The sequence below is a fragment of the Microcaecilia unicolor genome, unplaced genomic scaffold, assembly GCF_901765095.1.
Source record: "Microcaecilia unicolor unplaced genomic scaffold, aMicUni1.1, whole genome shotgun sequence".
NCBI classification, from domain to species: domain Eukaryota; kingdom Metazoa; phylum Chordata; class Amphibia; order Gymnophiona; family Siphonopidae; genus Microcaecilia; species Microcaecilia unicolor.
The window spans coordinates 115,952-129,653 of NW_021963130.1; the positions used below are offsets into that span (position 1 = coordinate 115,952).

General features: G+C 41.7%; 1 protein-coding gene across 1 annotated transcript in view; it reads right to left on the reverse strand.

The window, feature by feature from the left end:
• The window catches only part of LOC115458976 (dystonin-like), a 155,281-nt gene that overhangs the window by 104,771 nt on the left and 36,808 nt on the right, over positions 1-13,702 (reverse strand). The window contains exons 9-11 of the mRNA XM_030188836.1: positions 7,999-8,232; positions 5,422-5,697; positions 2,347-2,892 (exon numbers count right to left, since the gene is read on the reverse strand). Coding sequence (XP_030044696.1) covers positions 2,347-2,892; positions 5,422-5,697; positions 7,999-8,232 — 1,056 coding nt within the window. The remainder of the gene's footprint in view (positions 1-2,346; positions 2,893-5,421; positions 5,698-7,998; positions 8,233-13,702) is intronic.

Here is a 13,702-nt window from a genome sequence, read left to right on the forward strand (position 1 = left end):
TGTATTTTCTTTCTTTCTTTTGAGTACTACAATAAAGATTTACTTTAGAATTGAGAGTCTGCTGGTAAAGCTTCTACTTGAGGATCACTTATGCTGGCTGTTTAAGCTACACACTACACTTTGCCTAGAATAGTACAAGTGATCCCATGAATACTTTTATACGTGTTTAACGTAGGCATTCCTGAAGCAGAGCTGGGAGGAATTTGGGGTATACTCTGCAAAACGTATAACCTGTCAAACATGAACGTATTTCTTTGCACCTGCTACAGAACAGGAATAAATGCACGTGTGGAAATTTCTAAAACTGCCTTCTCACACATTTGTTTTTAACATTCACTAATCCAGCTGGTTCTCAAATCAATTCCAGAACCTCAAAGCCATGATTTGTTTTGCTGCATATTTATTCTTGTTAATCATTCACTAGTTATCTCATGAAGATTAATACCTACACTGAATTACTGAAATACTGCTGTAAATGTGAAATGGCACAAATTAGTGAACAACCACCTCAGAAATTTAGAGGGGCATTTTTGATATGACGTTTAATTCAAACTTTGGACGTTTTGCTCAAAATCCAAATAGCGAAAACAGCGATATTTGAAACAGCTAAACATCAATTTTTTTTTTCGAAAATGGCCACTTGCTGGATATTTTTGTGCTCTGTGCATTTATCTTTCTGGTCAATTTTCGAAAAAAAAATGTCCACGTGAAAAAACGCACAAAATCAAGCCACTGAGATGTAGAAGGCGCAGACTTCTTAGTAGACTGGCCACACAGACATCACCAGCAGAGCAGTGGAGCACCCTAGGGGGTACTGCAGTGAACTTCACATAAAAGCTCCCAGGACACTTCCCACCATTACCCCCTTACATTGTATGGGGAGCCCTCCAAAATCCACAAAAAACTTACTGTACCCAACTATACAGCACTACAATGGCCCTTATAGCTGCAGGTGGGGGGGGGGGGGGGGGGGGGCTGACACTTTCTACCACAAGTGTAACAGAGTGGATTTTGGGCCTGGGTCGCCTTTTCCACAATGCACTGCACCATCCGCTAGGCTACTCCAGGGACCTGCTTGCTGCTTCTATAGGACTGGCCATAGCATCTGCTGTCATAGAAGCTGGTATGTACTGTTTCTTTCACATCTTTGGGAGAGGGGTGGAAGGGGATCAGTTATCACTGGGGGAGTAAGGGGGTTATTCCTTTACTCCTCCAGTGATCATCTGGTCATTTAGGACACTTTTTTGTGCCTTTAGTCATTATTAAAATAAGTCTAGCTCAAAACGTCCTAGTTTTAGTCCTGGACATTTTCTTTCCTTATGGCAGAAAAACATCCAAGTATAAGGAATGCCCTAATCTTGCCCCCCACACGCCCCCTTGTGATTTGGACACAGTGCAGATCAAATGCATAGACAAACATCTGCAAAATAGGTTTCGAAAATAGCCATTTCAATTTTTTGGCAAGCAAAACGTCCAAATGCTGCTTTAGGCCACTTTTTAGATGCTTTTTTCTCTTTCAAAAATGAATCCATTAACCACCCAAGCTTAAAATCAGTGCAGATGTTGTGTCGATAACTGTCGAGCGATGAGTGGTTAGAATGGAAGGGCAATCAATATTCCGCATCTTGACTGAAGACACTGAAAGAGCTCTTCCTGGGTTCACCCTAGAGGGGCCTGGTGATCTAATTAATGATTGTGGTATGAAACTACAGCAAGAAAGAGTTGCAGAAAAGACAAGCAGGGTTCAGATGGATGGCACTGATTAGCATGAAAAATACAGACTAAAGATAATAAGAAGGCATTGGGGGGGGGGGCAAACCCTTCCCTCAAAGTAAGTATACAGTGGTAATTTCATATACAACATTTTCTGTTAAATTTCTATTTTAACTATTTGGGCCTTGCCTAGCCCACATAAAAGATGGTATAAATTAATTTGTATGAAACAGTCTCATGATCTAAATTCATTCTCAAAAATCTGGCGGATTATGCAAAGATTTGTGGGGGGAAAATACCAATAACCTGTGCAAACAAGGAAAGGTTTCTCAAAAAGGCTGAGGCTTAGGAAAATACTTTGAATTTAACAAAAGGAGTGCAAACAGTGTAGGCAATATTATTTTTGAATACAATATTCAGAAGGACTCATCCAGTTAATATCAGGAGTTGACCAGATAAATCCTTTGTCCTAAACATTCAGGGCCAGTATACCTTTAACTTCTGGCTGGATATCAGCACCCAGCTGAATGTCAGCTCCACTAATTCTAAATATTTGAAAGACCCCACCTCTTCCCCTCCCCCCCCACACACACACACTAATATTTTGTTATGAAGGTCAAGAACAGTGCTTACCTTAGAATACAAGGATTTGAAGTGATCTGATGCTGTGTCCAGTTTATTCTGTATCATTGTACACATAGCAAGAGTATCAACGTTGTCATTTCCAACCGTGACACCATCTCCTTTACTGCAAGATTTAGAAGCATCCATTACTCTTTGTCCCGAAATTGTAATGTACCGCAAATCACCTTTGTGCGAAATCACGTCTTCTGAGAAGCTTCTCTGCCTCTGAAGCTTGGCTTCAATACCATTAAAGTCCGTTGCACCGGATTCTAGGGACTCAAACTCTTCCTTGGCCTGGTGCAACCAGTTTTCAAATTCATTGTAATCTGTTGTAAACTTCTCTAGCTCCTCCTGCATGGACTGCATTGATTTCATTTTCCTTTCAGACTCAGATAAAGTTGTTTCAAATTGGGATTTTAGCTGTTTCAGATTTCTTTGCAACTTGTCCTTTTCTTCAGGAGCAAGGTAGTGTCCCTGCTTCTCAAGCAGTGCCTGGGCAGATTGTGTGGCTATTATGACAGCCTGGTGCTGAGACACAATTTTTTCATGCTGAGCCTATAGGAAAATAGGTTGAAACACAATACAAGATTAGTTGCAAACAAGAAGATTTAGTACAGCTTAAATTGCTTTATAGAACACAGTGAGTCCCCTAAAGGTATACGGTCAATGATTAATTCCTGTCCATTTACATTTTGCAGATGTATGTGACTGTAGACTGTGATACCTTTTGAAGGACCAACACAAATATGCTCTAATACAAAAGTTTTCAAGATATGAGAGGCCTTCTGATTTAAAGAACTATTCTGTGAGGTGCCTAAAGATCATACACTATATTTTTGTTGGTCCCACGAAGAAAATATTTTTCTCCAAGACCAATACAGTCATTAAAATTCTATATTACTAGTACCTGTGTTTAAGTGAATGGAGCTACTGTAAGTTTATTGAAGATGAGTGGCTGGGCACAATTTCCCTGACAGCACAACAAAGGAGTGAAGTCAACCACAACAAGGGGTGAAGGAAGCAAATTTTATTGAGGGCCCGACACAGGCTGTGTTTTGGCATATTGCCTGGGTCAGGGGTCATCAAATAACTGGATTTTATACTGCTTCTTATAACAACTTGATCCTAAATACAATCCAATTTTCAGCAAACAGTATCAAGCTTTCTTCCTTGGTTGTATCGAATCACCAAAATACATTTCAATCTAATTTCATATCTTCTGTGCTCACAATGTTCATCACAATGTTTGACATAGAGTTAAACCAGAATTAACATCACCAGGGATTAGCATCCCTAAATGTAAATAGCAGGTTTTAAATGTTTATATCATCTACATGTGCAAAGAGGGATTTTAGAACGCCACTATTTACATATGGTGATCCACATCACATTTACATTGCATGGGACATGGAGGGACAGTGGTTTGGGTGCCTCAAAAATACAGATGTATACTTCCCACTTTAAAGGCAAATACATTTCAATAGGAAAATATCTTGATGTCAGCATTTATACTTGCCCCAAAGGCAGACCTGCTGGGGAGGTGAAAAGACTGAGGTCAGCCCCCTACCTGAGCCCCCCCAACCATTAACCTCCATACTCCCCAACCGCCTGACAATAACCCCCAGATTCTACATAGCGTGACTTAAGTTGTGCACACAAATCCAGTCGTATTCTGGATTTGCGCATGCAACTTAATCAACAAGCCAATCAGCGCTGATAATTGCCACTTAATTATTGACACTAATTGGCATTAATTAGTATTTACATGCAGAGCGGTATAAGCATATTCTATAACATGATCTGCATAAATTATAAGCTGCAAAGTTGAAAATGAGATGTAGTCATGGGTATGCAATAGGGAGGTCATGGGTGTTATGCACATGGTTATAGAATACACCCGGTCCATGCGGAATTTAGGTGTCAGCATTTACACTAAGTTTTACTTGGCATAACTGCCCATGTCTAAATTTATCTGCATGGTTGGGCGCTCGGTGTATTGTATAAACCATGTGGAAATTTAGGCTTATTCTATAAAGTACGCCTAAATTTAGGCGTACTTTAACGAATATGCCTAGGCATATTTCATTTCAGCGCTGATTTTTTTAAGCATGATATATAGAATCTAGTCCTAAGCTCCATTCTCGCCAACTCCCCAACATGAACCTTGATATACCCTGACCCTCCCCCCCCCCCCAACATCAAGAATCCCCTAGGGCCACACCTGACAAACTCTCCTCCTCCTGATCCCATTCTCCGGTCTTACCAAGGTCCCTGACAGTCTTAGTGAAAGCAGAGGCAATCCTCACTTGCTCCTGCTCGTGGTGGACTCAGGTTTTAAAATGGCACCCATAACCCCCTCACAATAATTTTGTTGTTCTATTGCTAAGAGACAAGCTGCAAAATAAGGGCAAAACCCTAGCAGCAGAACCAAAGATTACTGCTAAGAATCACAGACACCATTTTGGAACCCTGGCTCCCACTAAAACTACCAGGGACCCAAGTGAGACCCAAAGATGGGATGGGGAGGGGATAGGGGAATAAGGAAACTAATGTTAAGGGGGTCAAGAAGTATGAACACTGATGTTGGGGATGTTGAGAGGTCAATGGGGCTGGATGTTGGAATGGAGCAATGATTTTAAAAAGTTGCTCCCATGCACATCTGCAATAAAGCTGGGTGTTTTTTCACCACCTACAGAGCTGAAGATTACTGCTCCTGCAGTACATGGAGGGTCATTAATGCAGAGTCCTACATGTCATTACATATATTTTACAAGAGGCTCTGCATTTCTAAAACACAGGGGGGATTTGTATATAACCTGACCTGAACGTCTTAAGTCCCCTCTCTCCATTCTATCTAGAGTTGGGCTTATTGCATTGTACGTTCATTGCACCTACTTTCCCTTCCTCATCCTAATTCCACCCACTTTTTTTTATGCAGATACAAATTACATATGCTGAGTCACAACATGTGCATTTTACCCATATACAGGTCAGGTGACAAAGGGCTGACCATTTACAATAACTATTCTGAAAAATAAAACATATTTAGAGGAATACTGAAAACAACTGATATTTTGCACATACTTTCACGTTTTGATACTGGTGATTCAAATTTTCTTCTTTGCTCCACTCCTGTCCTTTTACCAAGGTTTCCAAAGGCTGCAGCATATTACCATTTACTTCCTCCTCTTCTCCAGCTACAGACTTCCCATCATCTTCCTGAAAATGAGTTCCATTCAGCTCTATTGCCTGTGGACTTCTCCTCTCACTGTTCTTTCCCTCCTTGTCTATACTTGAAATCCAATCCAAAAGACTTTCTATTTTATTCTTACTCTCTTCCAATTGCTCCACTGCAGCCACCTAAGGACAGAAATATAACAATTATATTACAAACAGTATTTCTCATTTTTAACCAGTATTATAACTTGTTTTGATTTTTTTTGCAAGGAACAGATCCATCTGTTTAGACAATGGTGCACATATTTGATTTTCATTATGTTTGCAAGGAGGACAGTTTTAAAAGCCATTATTTTCAAACCATGAGTCCAAAAAACAGTTATATGTTTGAACTTCTGCAACTTTTTTTATTTTTTTCACATATAAGGATGAGGTTTGGACTGTTTTATTATAAAGTGTTTGCTCTTTAAAATTCATTAAACCTCATTTTTTGTTTCTGGTAACTTTAGTCATGTTGTTTTCCCAAAGATGCTCACGTTTTATAAAGACACATATGTACCTATGTTGTCTTTCTAAAATGTCCCCAAAACAGGTGTCTATTTTGTTAATATTTATGCAGGGTAAAGGAAGGCCTGGGGTTAGCGGCAGCCATTTTAAAAGATGTTGCCAGCAGATGAGGAGCTCTTAGGGATTGCTTCCACCCTTTGAAGATCCCCTTGCTTATGGTGTAAATGGAGGGGTTCTAGGGAGAGGGATGGAAGTTAAAGTTTTAACAAGCAAAAAGATTTTAAGGCCACTGCTTAAACATGGCTACATTTGTATATAAAGTAACGCACAGAAAAAAGTTTGCCAAAAGTAGAATTTAGACTAGATTGTAAAGGGCTATACAATAGATAACAAAAAAAGGCTTCAATACAATGGACTAACTAGGCCAGTGGTTCCCAAACCTGGTCCTGGAGGCATTCCATCCTGCCAGTCAGGTTTTTCGGATATCCACAATGAATATTCATGAGAGAGATCTGCATGCAATGGAGGTAGTGCATGCAAATCTCTCTCATGAATATTCATTGTGGGTATCCCGAAAACCTGAATTGATGGGGGTGCCTCCAGGACAAGGTTTGGGAGCCACTGAACTAGGCAAAAAAAGGTTCATAGGCCTGAATATAGCCAGAGTCCACTTTCATCACAGGCTTATTTAAAAACCGGTAAACAAAAGGCAGTGTGGAAAGAAACTCCACTTAATGCGAAGAAAAACCAGACTGCCTCCAAAAAAACCCAGTAATACTAGCCAAATCACTTGAAGTTACAGCTAAAGACTACCTTAGAAAATTCAAACCATCAAAACAGTTCCGAATATATTAAAAAACCATCCGATATCAGAAAACATAGTCACAGACTTATCTTTATATAGAGACCACAAACAATTTAGAGTCGATCCACATTCAGTTTTGAATTACAATGGATCCCATGGAAAACATCCATCCAGATGGTGACAAACAAATAAACCCCGATAAGGGCCACTTGTTTCACTGAGCTGCTTCATAGGTTTGGAGAAGGTTATGAACTGACAAAAAAAAATGCGAGACGACCAATGGAAATCCAATGGAAATGAAAAGCACAACAATAAAGTACAATTTTTGCACCATTGGTGCAAAACAATTGCTAGTGAAGCTGTGCGCTTACACTAATGATTTCTCTGCATTGCACAATTGAACTTTTTGTTTTGGATTTATTGACTGGTATCCTTGCATTACCAACCAGACTAAATTGTTTACGACTCCTGAGGCAGGCACCTCTTGCACTGAAACATAGGACTGCATCGAGTCTGTCGACTCTAACAGGTTTACTGTCAGTACGAAAGACTTTTAGCTCTGCTGCACATTCGTACTTTATTGTTCTGCTTTTAATAAACAAGTTACCCTTCTGCTGGAATTCAGTTGGTCATCCCCCATTTTTTCTTTTTTCTTTGTTGGTTTGCTTGGGGGTTCCTTCTTCTTTTTTTGTATACAAATGTTGATCATTGAAGGTTATGAACTGTACATTACCCTGCACACCAGACTGGATTTTTGATATGGAGCATCTTACAGGGTATTACAGTCATTTTAAACAGTGTCCCAGAAGCATCACCAGGCATATTAGCCTTGCAATTCTCCCAGGAGGTGGGGTTTGGGGAAATTATCTATACCATTTGTCAATAAATTTCCTATACTAGCACAATGTGGAAAGATTTTTCACATGCTGCTCTATTGATTACCATATAGCACGGTTCTCTACCATATTTGCTTTCCATTTGACTTAGAGACCAGGAAACACTATCTGAAAGTTTGTGATAATCTCAAATTTTGTACATTTCCAGTCAGTGTGCAGTAATGGGATATATCCTATGTCCTTCAAACAGTAAAAAAAAAAAAAAAAGATAAAATGTATTAATATTGCTATTATTTTTAATGTTATAAAATAGAAAGTTGAGAGATGCATGAGAACCTTTTCTGTTTCCTGTTTGATGGCTGTTGTCACAGCTTTTTCTAGTTCTCTCTTTGATTCTTCTGCTCTCTTGCTAAGTAGCTCAAACTTGATCTTTGCTTCATTTATTTTCTGTTCCATCATGGCCCTGTCTTCAGGTGACAGCTTCTCTCTATTCTCCCGCAGGAACCTTTCAGTGTTTTTCACAATCTCAGACAGTTCACTTGCACCAGCTTGCATATCCTTCTGCAGTTCCTGGAGAAAGCCAAGCAAAGGTAATGCTTAACCACAATATCTACATTCTATTGTGATTTCCGTGATGAATAGGGAATGAGGGGGAAGAGGTTGTTATTTGTTTTGTTTATTATGACTATTGTATTGTACCTCACACTATTTGACATTTTGGTGAAAGCGGCAAGTTATGTCTTTGAATATTATTCCATTTTAAATCACCTTTCCATGTAACGCTCAAGACGATGCACAAAGTAAAGTAACAGCCTAGACAATGCTGAAAAATAAGCTAATAACAGTAACAGTCATATAAAGGGTAATTCTACAACAGGACAATTCTACCCATATTTACATGCCGCTTAAACACTTACGAGAACAGCATATTGTCCGTTTTGTGGATAAGTGTACACTTATGTGTGTAAGTGGCAGCAAAGCAACTGTGCACTAGTCTGTAAGGGTGTGCGTTAGTGGCATAGTTTGTAAATGCAAGGAGGCATTCACAAGTATAGTGAATGGGTATGGCTACCATTTACACACGCAACTTAAAGAATATTGCAATTTACATGCATCCATACAGCATTTGGGTAACTGCAGTTACACCAGTCTATGGCACACCCATAATGGGTTACACCAGGGCCGTCAAGAGGAGGACAGGGGGGCAAAATTCAAAGGAGGGCCCGCACCCGCCCAGTGCTAGAATTACTCTCCTATTCCTGTGCACGGCAGCGCCGCATAGCAGAGCACTTCCTTCCTTCCACGTCCAAACAGCCTCTTTGGACGCGACAGGAAAGGATGACTGCTCTGTGGCGCTGCTGTGCACAGGAACAGGAGAGCAGTGCTAGCGCCGGGCCCTGGGGAAGTTTGCTGTGCACACGAGCAGGACAAGTAAGTGGGGCGGCAGGGGGGGGTGGGGGTGGCGGAAACAGACTTAAAGATCTCAATATGCATATTATGGGAAAAAGGGCATGATGTAGGAGATATGATACAGACACTTGAATATCTCCAAGCTATAAATTCACAGGAACTAGACCTCTTTTCCAACTGAAATAATGCTCTGGATTGAGGGATCATAGAATGAGGGTAAAAGGGGATAGACTAAGGAGTAGGCTAAGGAATAAGGTGCGCTGAACATGGCCTGTCGTAGTGTAGGGGCGTACTTTGGCCACATGCAGAATCATTTTTCAGTGCACCTGTAAAAAATGCTTTTTTTGGCCAAAAATGGACGTGCAGCAAAATGAAAATTGGCACGCGTCCATTTTGGGTCTGAGACCTTACAGCCAGCCACTGACTTAGCGGTAAGGTCTCACGTGTTAACCGAGCAGTAATGGTCAATGTGTGTTCAAATGCCGATTACCGCCCGCACGCCAGAAAATAAAAATATTTTATGACGTGCGTAAAAACTGAAATTACCACCCAGGCCACATGGTAGCCGGGCGGTAACTCGGAAATGACGCACATTGGGCGCACATAGGCGCTTATGCAGCTTAGTACAAGGGCCCCTATTTCTTTACAAAAATGATGGTAGAAGCTTGGGCCAGCTTTGTAATGGAGGCGGTGAAGATGAGGATGATATCTAAATTAGGAGAAGGAGCAGCAGCCTAATGGTTAATGCAGTTGGCTTTGATTCTGGGAAAGTGGGTTCAATTCCCACTGCAGCTCCTTATGACTGAGTAAGTCATTTAGGGGTCCTTTTACTAAGGTGTACCAAAAAAATGGCCTGCGCTAGTGTATGTGCGTGTTTTGGACCTGTGCAGGTCCATTTTTCAGCGCATCTATAAAAAAGGCCTTTTGGGGGGTGGGGGGTCGAAAATGGATGTGCGGCAAAATAAAAACTGGCACGTGTTCATTTTGGGCCTGGAACCTTACTGCCATCCACTGACTTAGCAGTAAGGTCTCATGTGTTAACCAGGTGGTAATCTTCAGCATGCGTACACTGCCGATTACAGCCCGGTTAGCGCCGTGCGCCAGAAAATAAAAAAATATTTTCCAACATGCATATCAGACGCGCATAAAAAATGGAATTACCACCCAGGCCACGCGGTAGTTACAAATTGATGCGTGTTGGATGCAGATAGGTGCCTACGTGCCTTTGTAAAAGGGCCTCTTAACCTTCTGTTGTTCCAGGTAGAAAACACCATAGATTAAGAGCCCACTAGGGATAAAGAAAGTACCTTCATATAATGCATCCCGCACTGCATACATCTAGTAGAACTATAGAAATGTTTAGTGGTGAATTCACAAAAGCCTGGGACAAGCACAGAGGATTTCAGAGGAAGGGTTTGTAGAGCTATGGATGAGCAGACTCAGTAAGCTGTATCTTTATCTGCCATCAGGAAATGAAGTATGACAAACTGATCTACTTAAACTTAAATGGCTGCATGAGTGCGGATATGTCGAGTGACGCTTAGATGGCTGTGATGAACTAGGGCTGGTGCTGGGCAGACTTGTACGGTCTGTGTCCCATATATGGCAATCCGGTTTAGGATGGGCTGGAATGGGCTTCGACAGCACCTCCAGTAGTTGAAACGTAAGGACAGGGCCAGGCGGACTTCTATGGTCATGTCCCAGAAATGCCAAAGACCCTGATCAAGTATTTTACATTACATTCATTGTTGATTTAATCATGAATTGATAATGAGTGTGACAGTTGGACAGACTGGATGGACCATTCAGGTCTTTATCTGCCATCACTTACTATGTTACTACATTCTATTCTATTCATATCATTTATATTGCACCTTTAACCACAGCTACAAAGTAGATTACACAAAGAATCACGTCTAATAGAAGTGAATTACATTTACAATATAAAATTCAATTAGTACTTTACGAATGAATAAAAAATGCTCAAAAACCCAATACAAAGAAAACAAATAAGTTTTTAAAACTTTGCTAAACTGTAAATATGAAGTGATCTGTCTAACATGAACTATTCAAAATTTAACAGTTTGATACACAGAGCGCTCCCAAATGGATTTTAACTTAACATTTTCATTGAAGGAAAATCCAAAGTTAATTTGGAACTACTTCTCAAAGATAATCGTGCAGTTGGAATATATAGAAGCTGTGTCACATTCTCCTATCCCAAAGCATAACATAGTAACATAGTAGATGACGACAGAGAAAGACCTGTATGGTCCATCCAGTCTGCCCAACAAGATGAACTCATATGTGCTACTTTATCTGTGTACCTGACTTTGATTATCTGCTATTTTCAGGGCACAGATCGTAGAAGTCTGCCCAGCACTAGCCCCGCCTCCCGCCACCGGCTCTGCCACCCAATCTCCGCTAAGCTTCTAAGGAAGTTTATCCCATGCATTTTTGAATTCCATTACCGTTTTCATCTCCACCACCTCCCACGGGAGGGCATTCCAAGTATCCACCACTCTCTCCGTGAAAAAATACTTCCTGACATTTTTCTTCTGTCTGCCCCCCCTTCAATCTCATTTCATGTCCTCTAGTTCTACCGTCTTCCCGTCTCTGGAAAAGGTTCGTTTGTGGATTAATACCTTTCAAATATTTGAACGTCTGTATCATATCACCCCTGTTTCTCCTTTCCTCCAGGGTATATACATGTTCAGGTCAGCAAGTCTCTCCTCATATGTCTTGTAATGCATACCATTCTCGTAGCTTTTCTTTGCACCGCTTCAATTCTTTTTACATCCTGTCACGATTGTGACTTTTTCTTGATTTGTGCTCCTCTTGCCCTCTGGTGGCCAGAACCGGTGGCTGCCATAGCCTTTCCAGACTCTCTTTTCAGTCCGGTCCAGATATTTTAGCCCTCCAGTCTTGCTTGAAAGTTTGGCAGCTAGCCTCACCCTTAGCTGCCTTGAGATTGCTGCAGCTGAGCTCAGCTGCTGATGGGCTTATTAGCCACCTGGAAATTTTCTAGTTTGCCTTTGCAAACGCCAAAGGTCCAAGTTAGTATTTGGTGCTGATAGGAGCACTTCTGTCTTGCTTTACTGTTAGAAGCACTTCTGCCTGCTTGTTTAAGCTTTCCTGCTTTACCCTTCTGGTGCTGATAGGAGCACTTCTGTCTTGCTGTGCTGTAGGAGCGCTTCTGCCTTGTCTTGTGTCTTACCTGTATGCCTTGTTCTTGTCTGGGTGCCTGTGGGCACTCCTGTTTTGAACCCTAACCCTGTTTCTGTCAAGCTTGTTCTGTATCCTATTATCGGTCTGAGAATCTCGTATCCTCAGTAGTCCCGAACCGTGTGTTAGTCAAGCTTGTTTAGTATCCTGTTGGTCTAGTCTGTCTACAAGCTAGGTCCAGTATGTCCTGCCGGCCGCCTGCACCTGTGGGCTCAACCCCTGGGGAATGGTGGTCAAGTGCAGGTGAAGACCAGTTGCTCTGTCCTGCTTATTCCCTGCCTGCCTACTGCTGTAGTTCTAGTCCTGTGGTTCCTGTTTGGTTGTTCCAGGTTTGACTGTCTACAGCTTCTCCTGCCTTGCTTGCTTATCCAGTCCTGGTTGAGGGTCTTGCCTACTGCTGCCGCTTGTCGGCAGCGGCCCAAGGGCTCACATGGTGCCAGTGTCCGAGAGCCTGAGACCGTGACACATCCTTAGCAAGATACGGCCTCCAAAACTGAACACAATACTCCAGGCGGGGCCTCACCAACAACTTATACAGGGGCATCAACACCTCCTTTCTTCTACTGGTCACACCTCTCTCTATACAGCCTAGCTACCTTCTAGCTATGGCCACCACCTTGTTACACTGTTTCATCGCCTTCAGATCCTCAGATACTATCACACCAAAATCCCTCTCCCCATCTGTACATATCAGACTCTCACTGCCTAACACGTCTCCCGTGGACTTCTATTCCCTAAGTGCATCACTTTGCATTTCTTCGCATTGAATTTTAATTGCCAAACCTTAGACCATTCTTCTAGCTTCTGCAGATCCTTTTTCATGTTTTCCACTCCCTCCTGGGTGTCCACTCTGTTACAAATCTTAGTATCGTCCGCAAAAAGGCAAACTTTACCTTCTAACCCTTCAGCAATGTCACTCACAAATATACTGAACAGGATTGGCCCCAGCACCGATCCCTGAGGCACTCCACTGCTCACCTTTCCCTCAACCGATCGAATTCCATTTACCACCACCCTCTGGCATCTGTCCGTCAACCAGTTCCTAATCCAGTTCACCACGTCTGGTCCTATCTTCAGCCTGTCTAGTTTATTTAAGAGCCTTCTGTGCGGAACCGTGTCAAAAGCTTTGCTGAAATCTAAGTAGATTACGTCTACATCCATGATTCAATTCTCTGGTCACCCAGTCAAAGAATAGACAAAAGATGCCTTCCTCCTTTGGGTCAATGAAGTAGACAGAGTATCTGCCTTGACCCTTTGCAGCCTGGGGAACTGGAACAATGGCCTGGAGAGCTAGTAAGGAATATATGGTGGCTTGAACCTTGACCGCCTTTGTTCCTTTTCAACAAGGAGACTGTAAGATCAGAGAAGCGAGAGAACTCCAATTTGTAACATTCTGTAAGAATAT